We start from the raw sequence: 24881 nt of genomic DNA, 5'->3' as shown, positions 1-24881 counted from the left end.
TCACATTTATAATGTTACGTAGTATAATACCACATTAAGAAATACCACATAATAATCCACCTTTCTGACGGGTACATAACCTGAATTTAATTTAACATCAACACAAATAACTACATCAATAAATAACGCGTTTAAAAACGAAAACATGCGCTAAACGGTTGTGTGCAACAAATAAGTTAAACGTGTTATTAGAATGCCAGAAACTATGTTTCTGCCAGTAATGCACTCGGTTTGGCACACTCCTATGGAGGCGAATGGATGGCACGCGATACCAACGCCATGGCTTTAATGTCTCGCAGTGAAATGGTTGAGAAACGCAGTAATTAGGGAGTTTTAAAAAAGAAATTAGTATGATTTACATGCTTTATAATTATACGGTTTGTGAATTTCAGTTACTTTACTAGTCAATCTTTGTTAAAAATAAGTGAACGTTTTACAAATAATACTACTGTTACTTCTGTTTATCATCTTTTATATCTTGCCAAAAAAAACATATTAGGGGAGGTAGAACTAGCCAGGTGGTTGTGGTTCTTGGTGGCTTGAAACTAGTCAGACGCCTGACGTACAGTTCATGCCAGCTTAGAAATCACAGACTCAAAAGTTATTTTGAGTCCGCTGAGGAGTTTTATCTAATAGCTTGTTTTTTGAACGGAGAAATCATGGATTGACTTTTTCCGCCTTTGGTTAGGTGAGAGGGAGTGACAGATTAAAGATTCTTACTGACTAAAAACTACCCCCTTCCTACTCTTGCTTTTTTAATAGCTACTGTCATATGATGCCATTATTGATTTCTTTACATTTTAACAGCAAATTTTATCTGATACTTAAACATCCTGTACTGATGGTTCAATGGCCAATCAATGGTACCTAACTTTCTCTCCTAATTCAGTCATCATTTTCTTGACTGTACGTTTAAAAGAATTTTAACCGACTGTGCGAAAACTAAATAGAGTAAAATTACTTTATTCCACATACTTTAACATAACACAAACTGCTTATAACAACTGTAATAAACCACGAAGGTATAATAAATCACAAAAATAAAACTCCACATGTAGGTATGCGAAGAGAATTTAAAAGTACAGTCAGCTAGATAACGTTTCGCCGTTTTTATTTATAAACGCAAATGTATTCCTTGTTACATCAACATGTATTACCATAGATGCATAAATCTAGCGAGCAGTAGACACTTGGAGTTGGGGCCGACTGTACATGTATAGGTATATGCCCGCATAATATTCGCGTAAATCACTTGTGGAATTAATTATTGCTACTGACTGTACTTGCTACGTATTTGGGGTGATGAAGATTCGGTTAGGTTATTGTGTTATGATCATCTTAACCGTAATATTACTTGAGCACTAGATACATATTTTAATCGCCTTACTGTCTTTCTTAAGAAAACGCACTATTTATTGACGCATCGTGGAGCGAGCATATTAATCACCATTAATACTCATTCCTTCTCCGTAAGAGCAACGAAGAGCAGCCTTTGCTTAGCAGTAACACACTAAAAATGGTAATAAACAGATATTTAAAAGAAAAATACGCCTTTCACCTTGAGTGAGGCAAGAGAGAGTGTCAGAGTCTTACTGACTAAAACACATCGTCCCTACTCCTACTTTGCGCTGATACCCCGGTAACCCGTTAGCTTGACCGCAGCTCTGGATGACAAAATATACCCTACTGTATATATATTACAATCCTACTGTATCTGCCTACGTACTTTTGGTCCTTTTAATTATGTTAAACGCTTTTCTCATAAGTATCTACACTCTCAATAAACGTTTGAACAGTAAAAAATCGCAGTTCATAAAACACGTCATTGGCGCGTGTAAAAACGTCGTCTGTAAACGCCCTAAGAAGTCAGCCCTCCTCAAATCAATACGTGACTTGTTTTTTACTACAAACACATTCATACAGGGTGGGCTGAGCACCGCCGTGTCCTTAGGGATGTGATCGGCGACGGTGACCTCTCGCGTCCGGCTTTGGTTCAGGCCATGATGCGGAGCGAGAGGGAATGGGACGCCGTCTCCTCCTTCTGCGAAGCAGTCATGCTAGCTAAGGAGGAGGCGGAGCGCGAGAGGGAACGATCCTCCTCACGCCCCAGCCACCGCAGAAGACACTCCGGGCGTCGGGGATCGCGTGACGATCTCCGGCCACCGTAAGTGCGGCGAGCAAGGGTAGCTCGCCGCCCGACCAGAACCAGACCCGTGCGTACGGCGCGTCGCGTTCCGCGCGCGCCTCAAAGAGCCAGACCACCACAGATGGGGCCCAGTAGGGCTGATGCCTGATCCGGAGCTGCGGACAACGTAAAAGGTTACCGGGGCTCCGGCTCAAAGCAGGAGAAGGAACGGGGTGGTTTTTAGTCAGTAAGAGTCTGACACTCCCTCCCGCCTCACCCAAGGCGGGAGAAGTCATTGGATGATTTTCCCCCCTCATAAAAAAAAAAAAAAAAAAAAAAAAAAAAAAAGGGTGATCTTCTCTGAAAACTCGATATCTCGATATACTGTATGTGTGTAAGTACAAAATGTTTGGCCGATTTTTCGGTCGATTAGTCGTGTGATAAGTAGCCGTTTGGTCAACATTTCTTGCAGAATAAGGGGATATCTGTATTTGTTATTTGTGTTGTGTATCTTAGAAACGGGTGAATAAGTAAGTCTGATTGATCTACAAATGTAACTAACAATTTTCTGAAGGTTTAAAGCTTACATGATTATTTGTGGTTGAATGGTAGAGTAGATTGCTGTATCAATGAACGCAACGCAAACTTGAACCTTTTAAACTGCAATCTCTAGCCCGTCAGGTGCGCGTGGAAACTATGTGAAACCCATTCAGGTTTTTTATTTTTATTTATTTTTTTTTTATTTAAAAACGTTGCCCCACATCTCCTGTGTCGTGGGTGCGTTTACAAACATACAAGTTCACATTCACATGACACCCAGATACGAAACAACAATTTGTGGATCACACAAAGAGTTGCTCCGTGCGGGAATCGAACCCGCTACCCGTTGCGCGGCAGCCAGTTGAGGTTCTCCGAAGTCACTGGCTATTACCAATCCCGTAGAGAAGTTACCAAAATAAAATACCACTGACTCGCGTGCAACTATCGTCCACGCGAAACCTTTCGCCACGCCAGTCCTCCAGCACCGCACTGGAGTATTTGCTACTACCACCAATTACCAAGATCTGCACCGACATATGGTAACTTATTAACTGAGTTCACTTTTTTGAGAACAATTGCGATATCTACACACACATTCACACACACTTCTTTATCATCATCATCATATAGCGGCCAAACGTCGACCTATTAAATGTAAAAAAAAAGTCATCAACCGAGAGACGTCCACTGCTGAACTAAGGCCTCCCCTTAGTCATCCACCCACTTGACAATATTATTATAATATTTTCATAGAACTTTTTGATGCATTTTTCAATTAGAAGCTGCTTTATCAAATGGAGAAGCGAAACTTGGAACCTAACTCCTCATTTAAAGACATGGTACTTTGCGTGGCGCTTTGGGTTTGCGTCGTACATTGCCGCAGACATAAACATATAATATGATATGTGTATGGGTGTATCATTAATAGTGGTTTAAACTAAAGGGGTTGAAATAGGTTCTCGTCCTTAGCATACTAAAATATTATTCTATTTATATTCTGCTATACCCAGGGGTGCCAGAGAAATACACAATTTTTAGTATTTGTTTTTTTTATTGCTATCTTTCATTACAAATGCTGCAGAATCCACAAAAATGTTTTTTTTTTTGTTTTTCTGCTGTCTGTGTGTAGATGATTAAATAAGCTGTAAATCAATAAAAACAGTTTTAAGTGAGAAAAATAAATTAATTTATTGATTTGTACAAAGTTTTGTAGCCACACTCAAATTTAGATTAGGTCCTCTTAAAAAATGAACTTCATTTTGTCACAAGAACTACATTCTACATTAAATAAACATCCATATTATAAAATAAAGATGTCAAAATAGTAACACAATATCGTATTACAGTATACTTGAAAATGATGCTAATCCCCAGTTTTACTAGAAAAGGAGATAATATTAATTGAAATACAACTAAACATTTCGTTAAAGTAAGTATTTTTTATGCAATAGGTAATTATTATTATACTATGTGTTCTCTTTATCAGGAAAGAATTTTCTTCGTCAGAAAAAACATTTTCATACATACAACGGAACGTAAATTAATTTTTTCTACGAACCTCTTCTTTCTTGATAGACAGTCGTCAGTCTTTTCATATATACTCGTCGGTTAAAGGTACCTTTTAATTTGGGCCTCCTTAAATAGTATATCGCCAAACTGGACACTATAAGTCTGCCTAAGGCGTACTTTACCAAAAAAAACTTTTTCCTCATTGGAAAAATATATACATATAATTTATAGTAACACAAAACCATAGTTTAAACTGAACATGCAACATTAATACGGATCAATTGTCTCCCGTGAAGGCCATCACCTGTTTGGCCGACAAGCGGATGACACTTTTACGGGATATAATAAGGTAATGTATAGACTTCCTGCGACTAAGTGGCGCGCGCGCCGCTACTCGCGCCCACTTACTCGCGTCAATTTTATATGTTCATTTGTCAGTTGGTGGGGTTAGCCAGAAAGTGGGGCCTGTCTTTATTTCTGTTTGCTCTTTTTATGCCCGTGTGCGGTTATGGTTATGTGAGGAGGGTTTTCCACGCATTTAATTTGTAAAACACCTGAAGTAAAGGATAGTATTCAAGCTATTTTTGTGATTAATTAATTATGTACATTTAATATAATTTTGATGATACTAATACTTATTTAGCAAAAATGATAATATTAACGTACTAAATAAATTACACGATTTTTAGCCATGCATGTGATTAGCCGGCAAGACACAACAGACCATAATAAAAAAACGTAAATAAATACTACGCTAAACTAAATAAATTAGGACAGCTAACTGAAACGCGTTTACACCACAATTTCACGACCGTGGTCAAATCGAGTGGTACATTTAAATTGATTGTAGGACATATTTCCTTGAAGCCGGATGCGTTCAATTGGCATCAGTGGAGTGCGCAGGCGACGAACAGTTCGCGATCGACCGTCCTCTCACTCTCACCGCGATATCGATAAACCGGAATCGAGATATCGATGTGTTGATGTGACATCGGCGATTAATCGGGGAATCGTTTGTAGTACTTGTATAAAAATACTATAACCGTTGTTAATTTCTGTGAATTTTTCGTGGACTGTGCAAATTGTTACAATGTACCCTGGAGATAGAATTCGTTTTGTGGGACAGTGAAATTATTTCATTGTAGTTGTTACTAGTGCTAGTAGGGACTGGATTCGTTTCTCGTGCGTGGTATCACTGACATGTGATACCACAATACAGCTACCAAGACGGAAAAAGACGGCAAATACAAAAAGCGACCGAAAAGAAAAAGAATTTCCGACATGAGGTGAGATACGAAATAAAAATCAATTAAAAAAACAATATTTACTTGGACATCTAAAAATTTATTCAAGACAAGAGATAGAACAGATACCGTAAACATTTAATTATTGTGACGTAAATGGTCATTAAAAAGATGCTTAGAATGTGTTTGTTTAAAATTTTGGGCGAATAGGAATACTACAAATTTTGGATGTCTATAACTAGCGATATAACTAGACTAATCTGAATGAAAAGTACATAGGTAAATAGGTATACTTTTTAAAATACTTTAGCATAACACATCCGTGAAGTCGCTGGCAGAAGATTTAAGCCATGTTTAAGGTAATGAGAGAAATAAATGAAAAACACTGAACAAAAGGCAGGTGGACCCGCATAGGGTTTATTCAGTTTTATTTTGTGATATTATTGATTGAAGTGTTTTGACTTTGAACCATCAAAGTTAATTCCAATGTTAAAATGTCGATCATTAGTTTACTATAGCCATAGTTTACTAGGCTCGACAAAGCGCATGTAACGCCTCAAGTGTTGCAAGCGTTCATAGGCCACGGTAACCAATAATCATCAGGTGGGCCGCATGCTTTCTTGCCAACGTCGTGGAATGAAAAAAAAACTAATACTTTCATTACTTTTGACTGAATATAATAGACAAGAATCAGGCGTTACTTTGCGGAAATTCATGCTAAACTGACAATCAGATACATTTTTAGGTTTTATTTCGCTTTAGATGTATTTTCTGCATGCGGTGTGTAGCACCACCCACTCGCCTGCAAATAGATGCTCATGCAGCAGAGGTGCAACACAAAAACACACACATGACTTGCAACAAAATACTCGAAGCACACTCCACATACGTTTCGCTTCTCCACGGAGCATCTTCAGGAGCTGTTGACTCGATGGCTCGGAGATGATTTAAATTGCAACATTAACATTAGTTAATGTTTTGAGGCTAAACAGTAGGCGCCATGCGAAATAATACTATAGTAAAATTAACTGGCTTTGCGAATATTTATAGTAAATTTATTTTTCCATGTATTTGAATTTTATACTTAACAGCTTCAGCCCACGATACTTATGGTACGATTTTCGGGAAAATTTTGGTTAAAAAGTATCCTATCTCTTTCTGCATATTTCAGCCAAATCGGCTTAGTCGTTTTTGAGATATAAATTGTGTACAATAATCAATACGAGTATACATAGATTAACTCTATGGTACATATTGATGAATTTGTGTTTTTTTTCCAGTATATATTTATTGCCAAAGTCAAACTCAATGTTATTTATTACAAATAGATCGGGAAGACAATTATGGACGTCAAAACAAATATTATAATATAAAAAAATGTTTGTCTGTCGGTTAGTCCTCTAGAGAACCTAATCGTATCAAGGAGCAGTTATTCAATCTTATTAATGAAATTATAAAGTATCAAATATCTGAACAACTTCTTGCTTAAATTGAGTGCTACATAAGACTTGTCAGTGCGTTTCCTGACTGAGGTTGTGTTTATCGATTTTATTGACAAAAGGAAAGGCCATTTCCTTTTTTAAAAAAACCGGCAACGCTATAGTAATTCAGCTGCTGTTGCTGTATGCTTACCATTAGATGTACTGTCTGTTTGTTAGCTTCCTATAATTATGATAAAAAACAGAAACAGTGACGTTGGTGGCCAGGTCAATTGGTAAATCAGTTGGTAATCGTGCCAAGCGTTTGAAGGATGCTGCAAAAAACCCTGACGACGTCACTAAGGCGCCTACCGCAGTGAAAAAAACAAAACCTAAAAAGTGATTGCTGAAATAATTATAAGTACCATACCTATTTGATTGGTACATTAATTTTTCACTGGTATTGTATTATGAGAGAAATGTTCGATGTTATACTGGATTCAAAATATTAAATATAGGAAGTTTTTTTTTTTGAGGGTGGAAAATCCCTTAAATATAGGAAGTTTAGGTTTTACTCTTAGGTCTGGTTAAATCATTTTCGATTTAATTTCAAAATAGTCAGAAGTAATATGGTGTTTGAAGATAAGTGTGATTATCAACAAATAGTATTACTAAATCATTATTAACGACTTGTTTTGATGAGGAAAATCATCCGATGACTTCTCCCTAAGGGTGAGGCAAGAGTGAGTTTCAGACTCTTATTGACTAAAAACCCGTGCCTACGTAGTCCGCAGCTCCAAAAATTATGTTTTACAGAACAGATGAACATATTGAACGTCTATGTTTAGCTACCTGGGCATAAAAGGCATGATGTATACGCAGCCCCAACTGCAAGTTCAGCCGTCAATCACGAAGTAATTATTTAATCTATTTGTATAAACAGATGCACAGATTAAATAATAGCTGCATCTCCTTCCTTGATGACGATAACGAGTGACTTCTGGTTGTTTATTGTTCTTAATGATTGCACGGACATGCGCATTGGCAACCTCCTGATTTTTAACTCATTGCTCTGATTATGTTCAAAGGTAGATGTGTATGTTTGTACTGAGATGCATTTGTTGTAGTTCATTTAAAAAGACGCTTACTTTCAAAAGCGTTCGTGTTTATCTTAACTGTTATATACTCTCTTATTCATAAGATGAGTAATTGGTGAAATACAAATTTGGCTATTCAAAAGTAAATAACAACGTTTTTCTTACACAGAAAGGAGAAAAAGAAGGGTAGGGAAGGTTTTGCCCCGCAGTGGGACGATCATGGCCGATCTGACATTGGAGAGATTGACCCTTATTAAGAGTTAAAAGCTAACACGGACTTAAAGATATACAACAAATCAAGCTCAATTTAGAACATGGATATAGACGAGCAGTACTTTTGTCTTAAATTATAATATTATAAATAGTAGGGAAAAATAATAAACTAATTTACAAAATCATAGCAATTTTACATTTTCTTCACATTAGTCGCTGCCTAAAGTCTAGAATCGTTTGTAGTTCGTTACAAGTTTTCTAAATCTCTGTGTATTTGTTCTCAGGGTTGATCTACGTAGTATTAAGTGTGCAACTGCACTGCGTGCTGGCCTCAAAGCGGCCATGTACGAGAGCAGTTGCTCCTACGCAGGAGCATTGGAATTGAAGAGAAGCGCTCTGAAGGAGGAACCATGGCCGGCCACAGAATGGCCTCCCTACCGTTTACATCAGTCTACTTTCGAGCAACTGAAACAGAGTGTGGAGAAGGCCAAAGCGGCGTTACAAGACAGATCAGGTCTGTTAGGGACTGCTACAGCCTTCGGTGACTTCTATGGAGGACAGCTGGGGCAGGACGCCACCAGCTCCACGCTGGGCTTCGGACGGACGGCAAGGACTGAGGACTCGATGCTTGGCACTATGGATAAAAGCAAAACTATCGGTAAGTCGATAACATTCACTATTTTTTATTAATAGAAACATGGTGAAGGTGATGGTTAGTTTTGTGCTATAAGCATTACCTTTTTAATCTCTATATATATTCTACCAATGACACATCTGCAACAAATCAGTCAAGTCCCTGTACATGTTTACTAACTGGCGGCAACGAGTCAATGTCACCCTCCCTACCTTAACAACCGGCTGCGTCACTATTATGTCTCATGATAAACTGCACTACGCCACGGCGATAAAATTCACTAGCAAAACGAACACTTTTACACCAGCCATTTTACATTCGTATCAGAATTTAAGGTCTATTGTCATATGCCTTAACCTCACGACGATAAGGCAAACGGGAGAAACGGCTGAATATCGATTGCCCGCTGTGTCAGCGTAAACTCGCCCTTAAGATAACAAAGCAGGATCACATTTCGCGTGTAAACTAAACCCTTTTAGATTATTTTGATGTAGGTAGAAGAGGCTTGGCGGGGGGGCATCTTCAGATAACAATCAAGGGAGTGGGGCGTACGGGATTTCATCCCCATGGTTGCTATAGAGACGCCCCCGCCCCTTAACGCCCCGCGATGATCGCGCTCGGGTAAATAGTAGCAAAAATAAATTTTTATTATCCCACCGTTCATTATTGTTGAAGTTAGCCGACGTTTTTCTCGCTTAACGAGGGCCCTATGATAATTCTGTTGCATTTTTCGTGCATTCATCGTTCGTTAAAAGTATTTCTCTCATCCAATGGACTGTTTTTTTTTTTGCTTCTAAACGATTGGAGTTATAGCTACTGTTGTATTGATAACTTATTAATTCAATTCAACGATAAATTAAATTAGAAATAATTCTAATTTAATTCAGGACAAATATTTTATTTTCATTTCGTTCATTGCTAGATATTACCTTTATTATCAAAATCTTCGTCTAACATCATACATTACTATCAGAGTGTATCTAAATTCTCCATTAGTTTAATTATAAAACTAAAGTAAAGACTGAAAATCATAAAGCGTAACCACCAGATCTATAGACCAAACATATTTCAATTGTTACGAAAATCCTGTCTCCGCCAGAGGTCGCCACAAAAGCGAGCTCACAAAGACCTCCTCTCAAAAAAGACAATGAAGTTTTTTGCCATTAAAAAAAAGTACCGCAATTCATAAAAAATGTAAATTCGAAGCGAGGCAGCCATTGTCTTGGCAGTGCCGCACAGACGAGATCGAGCTTTTCCGTTTTCCTTAACTAGATGGAAACTCTTGCAATTTCGACCCAAGCGTTTTCGTTGGAAGACTTTTTAATTTTAATATCAATGAAATTGTTCGAATTTGAACTTTATTAAGAGTTAGGGTGCTTCTCCAACGGAGATGTGCTATTTACCAGTTGCTGAGCTGTGAAACTATGTTACCGTGTCCACTGATACTAAACTATGTAGCAGTGCGAGGAAGATGCGCAGGTCGAGTATCCGATGTATCGATAGTAAGGTATGCATCTTTCCGTAATATATGAAATAAAAAAACGTATCTAATGTTTTAAAATAATCTACAAGAGGGACATTAAAAAATATTAGTCATCTACCCTATTAAGAACTAATTAAAAAAGCAAAAATCACAAACACGTACAACACAGGCCAAACAAATCCATAAGCGTTGCATGGCTAACTGCCAAGAGCGATAACAAAAAATGAAATTCCAAAACAACTAACTATTTACAGAACAAATTACTTTTTGATGAAATTTCACATTCAAGACAAAGTTTAACGTGTTAAACGACTTGCAACAACATCCATTACGAGCCGGCTTTGATAAACACACGACGCGAGCCAAAAATACTAAGCAATGGGCGGGATATTTACATAATATTCAAATGAGTGCAAAAATCCACGTGCCACTGCCGCTTAATCTTAGTCATTTAGGCCTCAGCCTCGAATTTTGCGGGCAGCGGGGCGGCGGCGGCGCGGGAGCGGGAGCGGGGCGGCGGCGGCGGACCCGTTCTCGAAACTAGCGGGCAGATCGCGCGGCACTACAGCGGTGTAGTGTTGTGTTCGTCGTTGTGTTGTCGAGATATTTGTTTTTATTAGCGAACGAAATCTTTTTGATTCAAATTTATTCCTAACGCTCGATTTACTGTGGGCAAAAGAAGAAGACCTACTATAGGGCAAGGAAAATAAATGGCGAGTTTTATCGAAATTATGAAGAACAAAGACAAAATTCCGACAAATTCTACGACTACACTAGAATGAGTGTAGAAACTTTTGACTATATTCTTGAAACTATCAAGAGTGATTTCAGTTTTTGCTTTAGTCTTCAATATTCAGTTCGTTTTTTATTTCTTCCCATAATTGGTTAATTTTTCTTCTATTTTTATGGTTCACATCTTTGCTGTTCCGTATGGGTGTCCTCTCAAAGATTGCCGAAATCATTTGCTCTTGCACGTCCGAGGACATTTTGATACGTCACAAAAAAAAATGTAGGTACACAACACTATACTACAATGCAGACGCGCAACGCGGGCGGTCACCGCTTGACTGGAGTGCACCGCTCGTTGCCCGCTCCCGCGCCGCTCCCGCGCCGCTGTTTTCGAAAACCGGTCCATTTGATTATACGCAAAAGATCCTGCCGCTGCCGCGCCGCCGCCGCTGCCGCCCCGCTGCCCGCAAAATTCGAGGCCGAGGCCTAAGAGAAATGTATTAAACGTAACCCCTCGGCGATCGCGTAAAGAGTTGTTAACATGAAAATGATTGCAGACCGCCCCAAATTCCAGTTGTAGTATTTTACATGGCTATCGGGCCCTGGGATCAGTTCGGTACAAATGTCATCAATTATGAGGCCACACTTTAGATGGTATCGCGATAAAATATATATCAATAAATCATGCGCCAACTGCTCTGATATGAGTTTATTGATTTTTTTAATGTATATTGCCAAAGGGCTAGGGCGGTTGTTTCTCGATTTATATTCATTACGGACGAGGGTCGGTGTTAGATTACAATGTAAAATATAGATTATGAACTGTTTGCATAGATTTTGGGTTTAAAAGTTTTTGTTTTGTACCTCTGTCTTTTGAGCATCAATTAGTTGTGTTTATCTCCATTGTGTCCCATCATTGAACGCCATGGTTACCACCGGTGACTGACGTTAGCGGAGCATTTGCTTTCAACAGTTTTCTATTGACAGTCAAAGACTTAAAAAGATTTTCATATTTCTATTCAAGCAATAACTGCATCTTTCTTTCTCATGTTTTCAAATGCATTTACAAAACAATTCTGCTATAATATGGTCATAATAAACCTATTTCTGAACCTTAAAAAGCATGCACACTAAGCCCCTTTTAACCCGAAACAGATAATCTACAAAGTAAGTATCGTAAAACGGTGTAACGAGTGTAAAAAGTGACTCATCATGGGGCTCCCTGCTGTCTACACGGACTTTATTATGTTTAATAGTCCCTTGCCCCAAACAGTTTGCTTTTTAATTAGTACACGTTTATTGTATTATTATAATCTGACGTGACTTTTGTTCGAACTATGTTTTATCGTTTGGATTTTACATATTTTAATGTTAACACCTTGTGGTTAGATCGTTTATTTTTTTGGAATATAACTGTTGTGATTACGAATGCGTTTTGATGTTAATATTAAATGGACTGTGATACAGATAATATAAATTAACAAATAAAAATATTTATAAATTGCTAGCGGATCTGGCAAACTTCGTACCGCCTTAAATAGATTTTTCTCACTTTTTAAACATTCCCTGGACGGGACGTTTTTGAGTTTTAACGAAAATAAAACTTCATCCTGTTTTTGTAGAACAAGATACTTTCTTCTACCAACTCTTTCAGCAATCACATTGCGTAGCACTTAAAATAAAAACAATAGATTAAAGAGATCACCAAATTGATTCTCTCAAAAGTTAAATGACACCTAATAAACACTTCAACATATTGTAATCCGAAATATCAAATTGTTTAATCCGCTAACCCTCTCGAGGGTCCCAAACACTTCACATTAAGCCAATAAACCAGGTCCTCGATCCCATGGGGTGGTCTGTAGGAGCAAACAAACAATTATTGCACAATCAATGCCCATTCTAGCGCAAATATTATAAATCAGCGATAATGGCGCGCGTTATGTAGAGTGACATCGCTTTTAGTTTGCCGCTCCTGACAATAGGTGGCGTGCGGCCGACGCGCGCCCGCGCATCTCCTAAACATGGCGCGGGCTTGAAACCAGCGGGTTATGGGATCCTAGTAATGTCGATTGTTATGCGAACAATAGCGGATAGCGGAGCGGTTACATATTTTGTAATGGTTAAGATATACGCTTTGTATTTAAAATCAAGTTATTATTATTAACTTATTTCTTTCTCTAAATAAGTTAGTCAAGATGACAGATACAGTATTGTAGTTGAAGATATTCCTGACACGTGTCATAAAAATACAACAAAGCTTCGTTCCAGACATTTCAAGCTATTTTATTACAAGCCTTGTTTCAAATTTTGCAAGAATTTTATAAGAAATTAACCAAAGCTGTAGATGCCCCTCAACTTACAATTCAATACAAAATATTTTACGCACAGCCAAATTGTAATCCGCTGTTTTCGCAGCCCCGTCAATGTTGCTTATCATTTCATGGGAACCGAAGCCGAGACAATGCGAACTTAATTGTGCGATAGATACCAGTAATGATGATGCCACCCCATTTTTTTTTTTTGGATTTATGGATATACCGTGACCACGCGACCTCACCCCATCGTTATTTTCAACAAATAAATTGTTCAAAACATATTGTGTGAGGCAATTTGATACGTTTGACTTTTAGCGTGGGATAGAAGAGATTTTTATTTGTTATGTCTATATTATTTCGATGGTACTCGAGTCGTGTTTGTTTATCACTTTTTTTGCATTTGAGATTTCAATGTGTCTGTATTTAAGGCTAGTCTAACTATCTTAAAAATTATTATAAAGTACTCGTTTGTAAGGTTAGGACTGGTTCTAGGGCCAGGCAAAGTATTGTTGAAGTTGTTCAAACCAGTGGTAAAGATGGATGAAAGCAGAAAGATTGGATGTACGAAATAAATATACAGAGCGGATATGAATGGAACCGTCTGTAGAGGGCGCCTTAGACGGACATACACACTATTATTATATGCACCTTTGTCCATTCCTGTGGGGATTAATATGGGATTAATATACTTAACAAAAAATTATAAACATTATTCATAATCTAAACCATATTTGGAATACGTGAATACTGAATAACGACAAAATTTATCACTGAATACACTATTGCATGTTACGGCCAATATGAACAGAGTTGCACGGAATTACATTTTCACCAATTATTTTATTATTCATGTTGAAATAGGGGTGAAGTTATTACTTAAAATTGTATTAACAAGTATTCGATCAGCGAGATAACTTTCATTGATATAAAGTTTCTAATTTATAACAATATAAACTCTTTTACATTTATAGATTACGGGTTAAAAGTGTCTACTTTTGACCTACACAGGGTCGTAAGAATACAGTGATTATAAAAAATAAAAATAAACGTAGGGTTTGATATGACATTTGAGAAAATATCTCAAAATTGTCTAATACGTTGTCTATTCTATTCATTTGTCCGACTACCATTTAAAAGTAGTTTGTCTTCAAAACATGTTTCCAAGATCTTAGATCCACTTAGAGGGAAACAATCGGATAATTTTATATATTTTAGGATAGAGTAGTGAAGATAGAGAACCTTCTTTATCTTATCTCAGACCGCTATTTAACACCACCGCTAGATACTGCAGTAGCATAGAAAATATCTAATAGTAGACATAGGTTATAGTAGACTTAGATAATCTCAATTAATTAAACCAATACATTTGAGTTCATAGAATCAAAGTTTTTCTCATACAATGCTTTATTACCCTAGTAATATTTATTTTATGCTATATCATTTTATTATTTGATAATAGTTATATCATTTTGGACGCGACAGGTCCAGACAAGCTATCTGGAGGGATGGGTAAAGCCTACTCAACACCAACCCTGTCCGACACGCTACGGGCTACAAAATGTTCAGGTATGTCTTTTTATAATACAAGAACATCAGTATAAGAAATGGAGATTATTCTAAAACAAATGTAGCATTAGGGCCCACCGGCTAGTTAGCAACGATGTCCATACACTGGCTGGAAATAGCATATGTAGAGTTAATAAACGAGCTCAGTGGCATGCTAACAGGAAAAAAACAAAAGCAAATTTAATTGATACTAACATGTTAACCGCCACAAGGGTCATCAATGCTCTTAGCAGAGTACTTGAACAGTTTCATGTCGGCAGTGAAAGTGTTAAATAATTGGGGCCAGACGAGCTAGTAATAGGTTGCTATATTAAAATAGCTATTATGATTTTGTTATTGATTGTTTTTATAGGTTAGGTAGTGATAGTTTCCTTGCTATAAACAAGAATCATAATTAAGAGCTGCGTAACATTTCATAATAGATTTATGTCGCGTACATAGTAGAGGTCATTCATAATTTTATCTTCAACAATATCTTTTGACTAAGATATTTCGTATAACCCACTTCACAACTTTCCGCTTATGAAATTAAGCATTAAATTAAACAAGAAATTACTTACACATAAGAATCGAAACTTAAAAACTTCAAACAATTCACATAAACCCATTCACTTTGAACGAAAGTATTCATCAAAATTCTCAATCCATTTTATCTACCACCGTCTTCTTGGATCCTTCAAATATTCTGTACAATTAAACTCATGATGACAGTACTGACAGCTGAGCCATAAGTTCAAAGGATGCGTAGAGGGCGCTGAAGTGCTGCAATTAAAAGTTACCGTCAAAGAGATATTCATTACGCTTGGCAAAACGTTAAAATGACTGTGGCGGATTGTGGAGGGCGATATCTTTTTCCATCGGTAATGAGCGGTAACTGCTGTGTTCTGATAAAACTGTGGATTTCGTTGATAGAATAGGGAAAGCGGATAATGAAGGCATTGTATCACTTTCCATTACTTTGATTCTAGACTTAAAGTTACCTAGATTTCTGTGTCTATATCTTAAGTTTCCTACTCGAAAATATGATTGAAAATTACTTTAGTGTTGACTGGCAATCATAATATAATAGTTCTCCTTGCATTGCTACACAAATGTACTGGTTGTTAAGAGCTATAGTAAAGCTTTAAATATAGAAATATTTAAAGCTTTACTACTTTGGAGTACCCATGGAGAAACGATTTATTGATCCACGTAAATTGGTGAACATACGAACTGTTTAAAAAAATGTACCTACATATGAACTAGTTGCATGAAAATAAAAAAAAAACTTGTTCAAACAAACCTTCACAAAGTTACAGACGGTATATTTAAGTAATAGAGACAAATTACTAGGAAAAGTATGACAAGCACGAGTTCTTCGATGTATTATCTTATTGTATGATTGTATGCTCAGCTGCCGAGGTACGGCACAGCTGCAATTTTCCAATTTAAATCCTAGATACTCCTAGGTTCCCTTACACATACATTATAACAATTGTTAGTGAACGTCGTTTGTACCTAAAGAGACTGACACACGTTTAGATCTACTTTCTTGGATTAAATTGATGTTCGTACCCACCAGAGATATGCTCTGTAGCTATGCTACGAAGATGCGCAGTTCGACTATGCAATGTATCGATAGTAGAGAAGCCATCCATAGTACGCATCTTTCCATATAAAAACATAGTTTAGGTGAGTTCGTTTCCACCAGTGCTAAGCTACATATGTGTACCAATGAATATGATTGGTGGATGCCAAATACATCCACAGCATTGTAGCATAGCACATTACTGGTGTAAAAGCACCCTTAACTATTAATTCCTACCTAACTCATCAATTTATTCTATACTAACTTTTGCCCGCGACTTCGTTCGCGTGGAATAGTGACTTCCGGCAAATTTTTGGTTTTAACCACATAGTTCCCGATCTCGCGGGATCTCTTCAAAAATGAGATGTGGAAGAAATTCCAGGGAACTCTTCAAAAATCAACATAATGAGCTCTGCGTTTGAATTTAATAGATGTATACTCACTTAGGGCATTGAAAAAATAGTTTAAAAACGGACTTAAACTAACTTAAAACTAAAGAAACAATTAAAAAAGAAACTATATTACAACCTATCCTCTATGCTATAATAACCAAGCTTAAACTAAATAATTTAAAAGAAACGACTTAAATCTAATCTAATTAATTTATAAATTAGACTTACAATTTTATTAAAAAAACTAACTACAGGTACTAATAATCGATATCAAACTAAACCTACGTTAAATAGTTTAACCAAAAAACCAGGATCCCAACATTTATAATTGACAAATACAACGAAACCAATTTAGAATATATACGAAACAGCAGGACCACTACAGACAAATAATCATACGACTGATAATACACTTTTTCTACGAATACCGAAGCGCTCGGCCGATACCCAACCAAATGAATGTAACGAAACGTAGCGCGATCTATTTCGATCCCAACGCTATCTATAGGATAAAGAAACTTGGATTATATTTATACTCCGTTCGGGCATTTTCTTTGTACTAAAAGTTTAATTATATTGATTTATTTTTTTCATACCTTTTTACTATTTATTTACTTTTTTCGATGAATTAAAACAATAACACCGAAGTGTGTAACGATCGAATAGAATTATCTATACTCCGTTAGAGCATTTTCTTTGTACTAAATGTTTTATTATATTGATATTATTTTTTTCATACCTTTTTACTATTTATTTACTTTTTTTCGATAAATTAAAACAATAACATGAACCGAAGTCGTGTAGATCGACATAGAATTATTTATAAATAATTTATTTCATTTTTATTTTTTGATTTTTGAAATAAAAATATATCTATAATCCTTTCTAAGGTTCTAAACTACTGTACCAAATTTCAACCAAATCCGTCATAGTTGCGGAGATTAATGCATAGAATGTTCGACGTGATTCTTTAATTTGACATAACTTTTTTATTTATGAACCACTAAATGTAAATTTAAGAATCCCACAATATATTCGTGAAAACCGCATCCAACTCGGATCAGCCGTTTCTGAGATTAGCGCGCACAGACGAACAGACAAACAGACAAACAGACAAAAAAAAAGTTTATTACATTTTTGGGTTCGACATCGACATAACAATAACCCCTGCTATTTTTTTTATTTTTATTTTCAATGTACAGACAGCACTTTTCTACGATTTTATTATATGTATAGATAGATAAACTATGTTCTTTATAGTCTATCTCTTTCCCTAAATTACACCAATACCTTTACATTATATTAGACATTGAAATTGAGCAAACTAAATATCGAACTACATAATATTTAATCTTAAAATAAAACCCATATCACCTAAGTGTTAATGACGTCATGTGATTTCGCAAAAAAACACAAGCATACTTCCAACCCATGGCCACACGACTCATTTTGGACAACAATGCATAAAGACGACTCATGAAACGCGTGTAGTTTCCAGTCTCAGTAAACGGCATTAATGATATAAGTTAGAGTACTCTGAATACAATGTACTAGTACCGTGGCTAAACCTGCCACGCGCCGCACCATGTTCCACTGTTAATTAAGAGCTCTTCGGGTCTATATCAACCACTCTATACGACTCGATTCGATACAGTTTCGGATCGGATCCCTGCATTTCTATTCACCGATACGCGGTTGTCGATTAAAATCGATAAAGCTTGTGTTCATTTGCCGATATTGTTTCAACAATGCGCTGCAAACAGAGATGTCGGAACGTCCGATCAGATGTGTCGATAGCGTCGATAGATAATAATTTTATATGTAGAATGTTTCTGTGTAACAGATACCCTATATGGCGTATATTTCTTGCATTTATTTGGGCCTACTGACCACGACACACGTCATGCACACGCTTTCGATAACAGGGATGATGACGGGGTGTGAAAATTTAAAATCTATTTAGTCTGTCAATTAGGTAATGAAAAGTGATTAGACACGTTATTTTTTATTTGGCATGTAAGAAAACAATACTTAGATAAAACGAATCAAAGTTTAGGAGTAGGAGCAAACGTAGCAAACGTAAGTAACGTCACGCGATATTTTATATAACAAAAAAAAAACATGTGCTAACTAATATTTTAAAATAAGTAATCTACACGACGAACACGGAAATAAAAATTAGTCATCTTTCCTATTGCCAAATGCTTCTTCCATAATCTTTTAATCATATTTACGCGTCCGAGTTTTGTTTTTTTTCTACGGAAAATGCATTCTTAGATAAAAATATAGCTACAACAAAATTATTATTGGCTGCTAACTTAACAATCACTTAAAGTTAAGTTAATGTATCCAATTCCGCCAAGTACACTATTACATAAAAATAAAGTTCTGAGATCTGTCGAGTATCTAAATAAAAGGGTCTGATGGACCCCACAAAGCGAATCGAATAGACACGCGTGCCATCCCTGCGTACGCAGAACGATTAGAAATATGCGGTGACAACCATGAATTACACTGATTTTTTCTCATACACTACAAAAGATACCGTACTGCGTACTAGGGTTGAATAAACACAGTAATTGTTACACTCGTTATTTGAGTGAATCATCTATTATAATATACTTTTTTACAGTTTGAATTTTAATTTGAACATCAATGTTTATTTTTATTTATTTATTTATTAACAAAGTCAAAGCATTTATTTAATTTAATCCTAAATTAGGCACTTTTGAAACGTCAAATTGAATTGTCTGTCAGTGAAGCTAAGTGTTCGTTCCAAAGTTTAGCTACGAATGGAGAAGAACGAGCAAGAAGGTCCATAACCTTATAATTGTTTATAAGTTTGAGTAGACCTCAACCGTACCGTTATAAAATTATAAATATTGGTCAGGATTTAATAACGAAAAAAATTTTTTTACGGTTTTTTATACAGTAGGTATCTACTATCTCTTTATACAGTTAGTATTGACATTTTAATCACATTCCCTTCCACATTACTCATCAATACGAACACCACTAAAACTATAAATAATACCCCACAACATAAACAAACACTCACCGATTCACCATTACGGATTTACATGGAAAAGACAAATAAAGGATCGCCCCTTACCAGTCCATATCCCAGTCAATCATTGTGCCTTCGAGTTCCGGTGGCGCATCGTAACTGTATGGGAGGAGCGACTATAAGCCGAGACTAATTTTTGGACTATCGTTACTTTTGTAATAAAGATGGTAACCCGTGAGAATCACGGTGGGGGTGGGGGTAACGAATCGGGATGGGGAATTAATGGTCTCGGTATTCGGGACCCAGCGTTGCGTTTACAGGGTTAATAGTGCTGTTGGGATTTTGTCAGATTTTATTGAACGTGATTTTGTTTTTAAGCGTTCACGGATCTTGTTGAAATTCATAACAAAACAGAAAAAATGTATAATTCTATTAAGATTTTTATTCATTCACACACGTAAAACGAACTTTGAATATTGAATAAATTCTCGAAAATGTTTTTTATAGTATAAGCCGGTAAACGAGCAGACGGATCACCTGATGGTAAGCTATCTCCACCGCCCACGGACACCTGAAATACCAAAAGCGTTACAAGTGCGTTGCCGGCTTCTTGAGAGTTAGGAATTTAAGGGTTGTTTTCAAATGTTGCCTTTCAAACACTGTGATCGGTAACAATATAAATTATTCAAAAGATATAAACTATGAATACCTATTAAGATTACAAACTACGGTTCCACAGATCCCTATAATCGCACCCTCTAGCTACTTTATTGCCCGGGACAGAGTTAACAAAATAAATGGCTTAAATTTCTACACCAGTAATGAATACAAGCGAGGGTTGTGGCATAAATCATTGTTACGTTGCATTTCGGGGATGTTTACGGGCCCAAGATAAGGGATGTCGCGAGCTCTGTCATGTATGATCTAAAATATAGGAAGCTTGATAACAAAATCAAAGAATTATATTTTTTCAAAAAGTCTAGGATTTTTTATTTGTCATTACCTACTTAATTTTTTTTTATTGGTGGAATATATTTATTATTTTACTGCATAAATTATCACTCACTCGACCAGTTTTGTCGAAATGTCGGAAACACTTCAAAAATCTGTTAAAGTTGTATTTTTTAGTTACCTATGTAATTGAATGGGAGTCAAACGAAAAATAACACTATGTAAGCTTTGTGAAGCAGCACACTAGAAGTACACCCATACTATAAACAAATAAAATACAACAATCTTTATATCTACAAATGTACCTATTTCTTTTAATTGGCAGTTCTAATCGCTGTCACTTATGGATTACGCCACGCACCAGGCACGCGTCATGCACCGGACGTAGATGACGAGCGGGAGCGCGTGCGCACACGATTCAAATGTTCAATGGAACGTACGGAGGCACACTTAAAACATTTTTATTGTTGCCCTCCATTGTTAAAGATCCCTTATAACTTAGAAGATAGGGCTTTTCCAAAACGAGCGATACATTGACACTTTATTTAGATTTCGTCTTTGATATTTTTTTATTCTGCATAATATTTTGAGATCAGAAAATATATTTCTGCGTTTTCAGATTTCAGTGCTTTACTTTAGAAATAAAAAACTACATATGTGCAAAAACCTCTTCAATTGATACAGTTGAACTTAATTCTTTTTGTTGGATTTTTTCATTACGACATTTATATAAGATTAAATCCTTTTTTAGGATGGCTTTTGCTGTCAGCTTTCATTCTTATTCAAGGACAAACGGAATACAAAAACTATTTTACAGGGTTTGTCAATTTGAAAATGTCACTACGCAAAGTGTAAAATGATGTGATAGTTTTACTTGCCATTATTTATTGAGCAATGCTAAACATATTTTTTTATAATATTTTTTATGTTTTTTTTAGTCACTATAAATAAAATTACAAAGTATTGAAAATGTCGAACAAAGACTACTACGCACGATGGCTGCAAATCAAAGAACAGTTTAAACTTGCATTATTGGAAGATGAGCGCATCCAAGAGTTAGCAATAAATTATGTCGGCGTCAAACCTCAGGGTACGGCAGTGGAAGTAGTCGGTAGAGTATACTGCAAGTACTGTGAGCTATACAACCAACTCTGTGACTGCTACGATCAGATGGAACAAGCGCAGCGAAGACCATACATAAAGAAAATCATAGACGGCTTAACATGTCGTATTATCGAGTTAAAAAGAACATTAGAAGAAGTTGAAGTCTTTGAATTCACTTATCCTGACAACGCGTTGCAACAATTATTAATACAACCTCAAGATATTGAGATACTTTGTCCCTTTTTCTATCCATTCGAAATACGACAAGCGGAGATGCAATACATTATAGATGAAATATTTGCGGGTAATCGTATAGGAGACCCGCCAAAAACACAAGAAGTACTTGATCTTGAGGAGCAAGAAAGATTAGAACAACTAGAAGAACAAGAAGCTAAAAGATCCTTTTATTTTAAAGAAGAAGAAATAAAAGAAGTTGATCCCAGACTGTCAGATCCCAAATTCGTCAATGCTATCAATATTCAGAGAATGGAAAGATCTCGACTGTGTATTACAGAAAGAGTGCATAAAAGGTTTCAAGATGAAAATTTATATTTGGAATTAGCAGGGTTAAAAAAGCCTAAAGAACGAGAAGATATAAGAAATGCAGGTGCGTTAATTATTCAAAAAGTGTGTAGAAAATATATGGAACTTAAGCGCATTCATGCTCGAGAAAAAAAATTAAAAGAAAAGCTAGGTATGACTATTTCTTCGTGGAAACCGCCTTCAGAAAAAATTCAATTAGAAAAGGTAAGGGAAGCAAGACGTAAATATAGACGAATGTATTATGAACAATGGGTAAATGAAAACGTAAAAGAAAAAGCACGAGTTTTAAAACTCAGAGAAGGAGATGTATTGGATGACATAACTGATGAAACTAGACAGTGGTTTGTTGAGTGGTTTAGAGCAGAACATGTATTTGATGAATTTCCTTGGGCTGAAGAAGGCGGAACTATATTAGTTGTACGAGGAGAAACATTCACAGTCGAAGAATACGTAGAGTGGCGTACAGCTGAAGAAAAAAAAATGAAATCGGCAACACCTAAAAGCAAGGAACAAATCAAAGCTGAAAAACTAGCAGCAAGAGAAGAAAAGAAACGATTAGCACAAGAAGCTAAAGATAGAGAGAGAAAAAGAATCCATGATTATAACAAATCGCGTATGAATCCCGACAATGACCCTGGTATCCATATTATGATTGGTCAACAACACAAGGGTTTAAAATTTAATTGGTGTGATTATGAAGCTACGTGGGGTGATATCGATATTCCAACAGCGGGTTTAGATGCAATGAAAGGATATATTATGCGATTAATAACAGAAAATGCTTACAAGGACCTAAAAATAGAAATGCGTCCGATTGCTGATGAAATTATGAGACTGGAGTTAGAAATATTAAAAAACGCTCTCAAGACGGATTATGCAACTTTAGGCCGCAAGATGCCTATGACACAAAAAAGGAAAAAACCAAGAAAACCTAAGGTACCGAAACCTGAAAAATTGCCTCCAGAGGTTATATTCCAGCGATTGGCTGATAGTGGTATTGTAAGGAAATATCCTCGTATGACTCTAGATGACTACTGGGGTGACAGAAATTATGCTGCTGCAGACTGCAGAGCTGTTCTTTGGACCCCGACGTTCCCACCGCCTTGTATGGGTGACGTCAAAGAACAAGTAAGAATTCGATGTCTCCTTACTCTTGGGGCCACATGTGCTGGTCTACAGAGAACACAGTTGCTCGTAGGCCCTAAAGGTGTCGGCAAAAAAACATTAGCGTATGCAATCGCAACCGAGACTAACTCTCTATTGATTGATCTATCACCTTTCAATGTTTTTGATAAATTTGTAGGAGGAAAGAAAACTAAAATTATGCTCAGTTACGTAAACAAAATTAGTAGGATGATGCAACCTACAGTTATACTGGTAGATCAAGCGGATAAGTTGTTTTACAAAAGGGTGCCAAAAGAAGAAAAAATGTTTGATCCGACGCGTCTATCAAAGGATTTCTTTAAAGAAATCGTGAAACCGATTGGAACAAACGATAAGATATTAGTTATTGGTACAGCCACAGAACCTTGGCTGGCCAAAAATAGTACAATGTTTAAAGTGTTTCCATCAACTATAATGATACCAAAAACAGACTATGGGAGTATTTCTTTAATATTGACACAAATGCTGATGAAGTTTCATGGAGTCAACCGTGACTTTAATGTATCTTCTTTATCGCAAGCTCTGAAAGGCTACGACATTGGCACTATTCGTACAGTTGTTGATAAATTGATGTCTGGTAAACGTTTGACTGAGCTCTATTACAAACCTCTTCACCCTATGGAAATATTATCAGCGGTATTGAATTCAGAAAGAGTCCAGATTATGGATACGGGGGACAGCGAAATGTACAAGGCATGGTACTTGTCATATTCGCCATGGGGACAGAAGTTTTTGGATTACATGCTTATTCTCGAGAGTCAATATATTATGAAATTGAAAAATGATAAGAAAAAGAAGAAAAATCAATGAGCTGTAATACATTTTCTTTTGGTGTTAACATGGTACGAATCTTAGCTAGAATTTTCGCGGTGAATGATAAGTTCGCGTATAGAATATTTTTACTTTAATAATCAACTTCCTTTTTCACTTTAACTTTCAATATAAATTACTTTCCTTTTTCTAACAAAACATGATTAATACTATATAAATTCAGCAACCACTAAAATATTAAGAAAATACACAATGCGCGAACTTACCGTCCACCTCTAAAATTCTGGCTATGGTTCGTGTCGGGGATTACTCATTTTCTTAATTACACGATTTTCAAGTTTTCTTTTAAATTGGCGTTCTTGATTGTCTTTATCACATAATCAACCCAAGCAGGCATATAACCATTATTAAACATTTTCTTAACATAATACTGTCTTTACTAACGCAATGTTTAAATTATGGCTTCGAAAAATATTTTTATGAGAAAGTATGGCCGTGTTTATCTA

General features: G+C 36.3%; 2 protein-coding genes across 4 annotated transcripts in view; both read left to right on the top strand.

The window, feature by feature from the left end:
• Positions 1–24881, top strand: part of LOC118263264 (DNA-binding protein D-ETS-3) — a 79948-nt gene that overhangs the window by 3006 nt on the left and 52061 nt on the right. The window contains exons 1-3 of one of the 3 annotated variants that reach the window (XM_035575135.2): positions 5067–5460; positions 8431–8804; positions 14793–14876. In XM_035575135.2, the coding sequence (XP_035431028.2) occupies positions 5456–5460; positions 8431–8804; positions 14793–14876 (463 nt within the window). In that variant the 5' untranslated portion in view covers positions 5067–5455. Of the gene's footprint in view, positions 1–5065; positions 5461–8430; positions 8805–14792; positions 14877–24881 lie in introns of those variants that run through there. The other 2 variants (XM_035575143.2, XM_035575153.2) reach the window with 2 other exon arrangements.
• Positions 21611–24803, top strand: LOC118263262 (dynein regulatory complex protein 11-like). Its single transcript, XM_035575119.2, has one exon. The coding sequence runs from the start codon at positions 21763–21765 to the stop codon at positions 24412–24414; it is 2652 nt and encodes an 883-aa protein (XP_035431012.2). The 5' UTR covers positions 21611–21762; the 3' UTR covers positions 24415–24803.

Source organism: Spodoptera frugiperda, chromosome 25, assembly GCF_023101765.2.
Source record: "Spodoptera frugiperda isolate SF20-4 chromosome 25, AGI-APGP_CSIRO_Sfru_2.0, whole genome shotgun sequence".
NCBI lineage: Eukaryota > Metazoa > Arthropoda > Insecta > Lepidoptera > Noctuidae > Spodoptera > Spodoptera frugiperda.
This window is presented reverse-complemented; position numbering and strand designations above follow the sequence as displayed.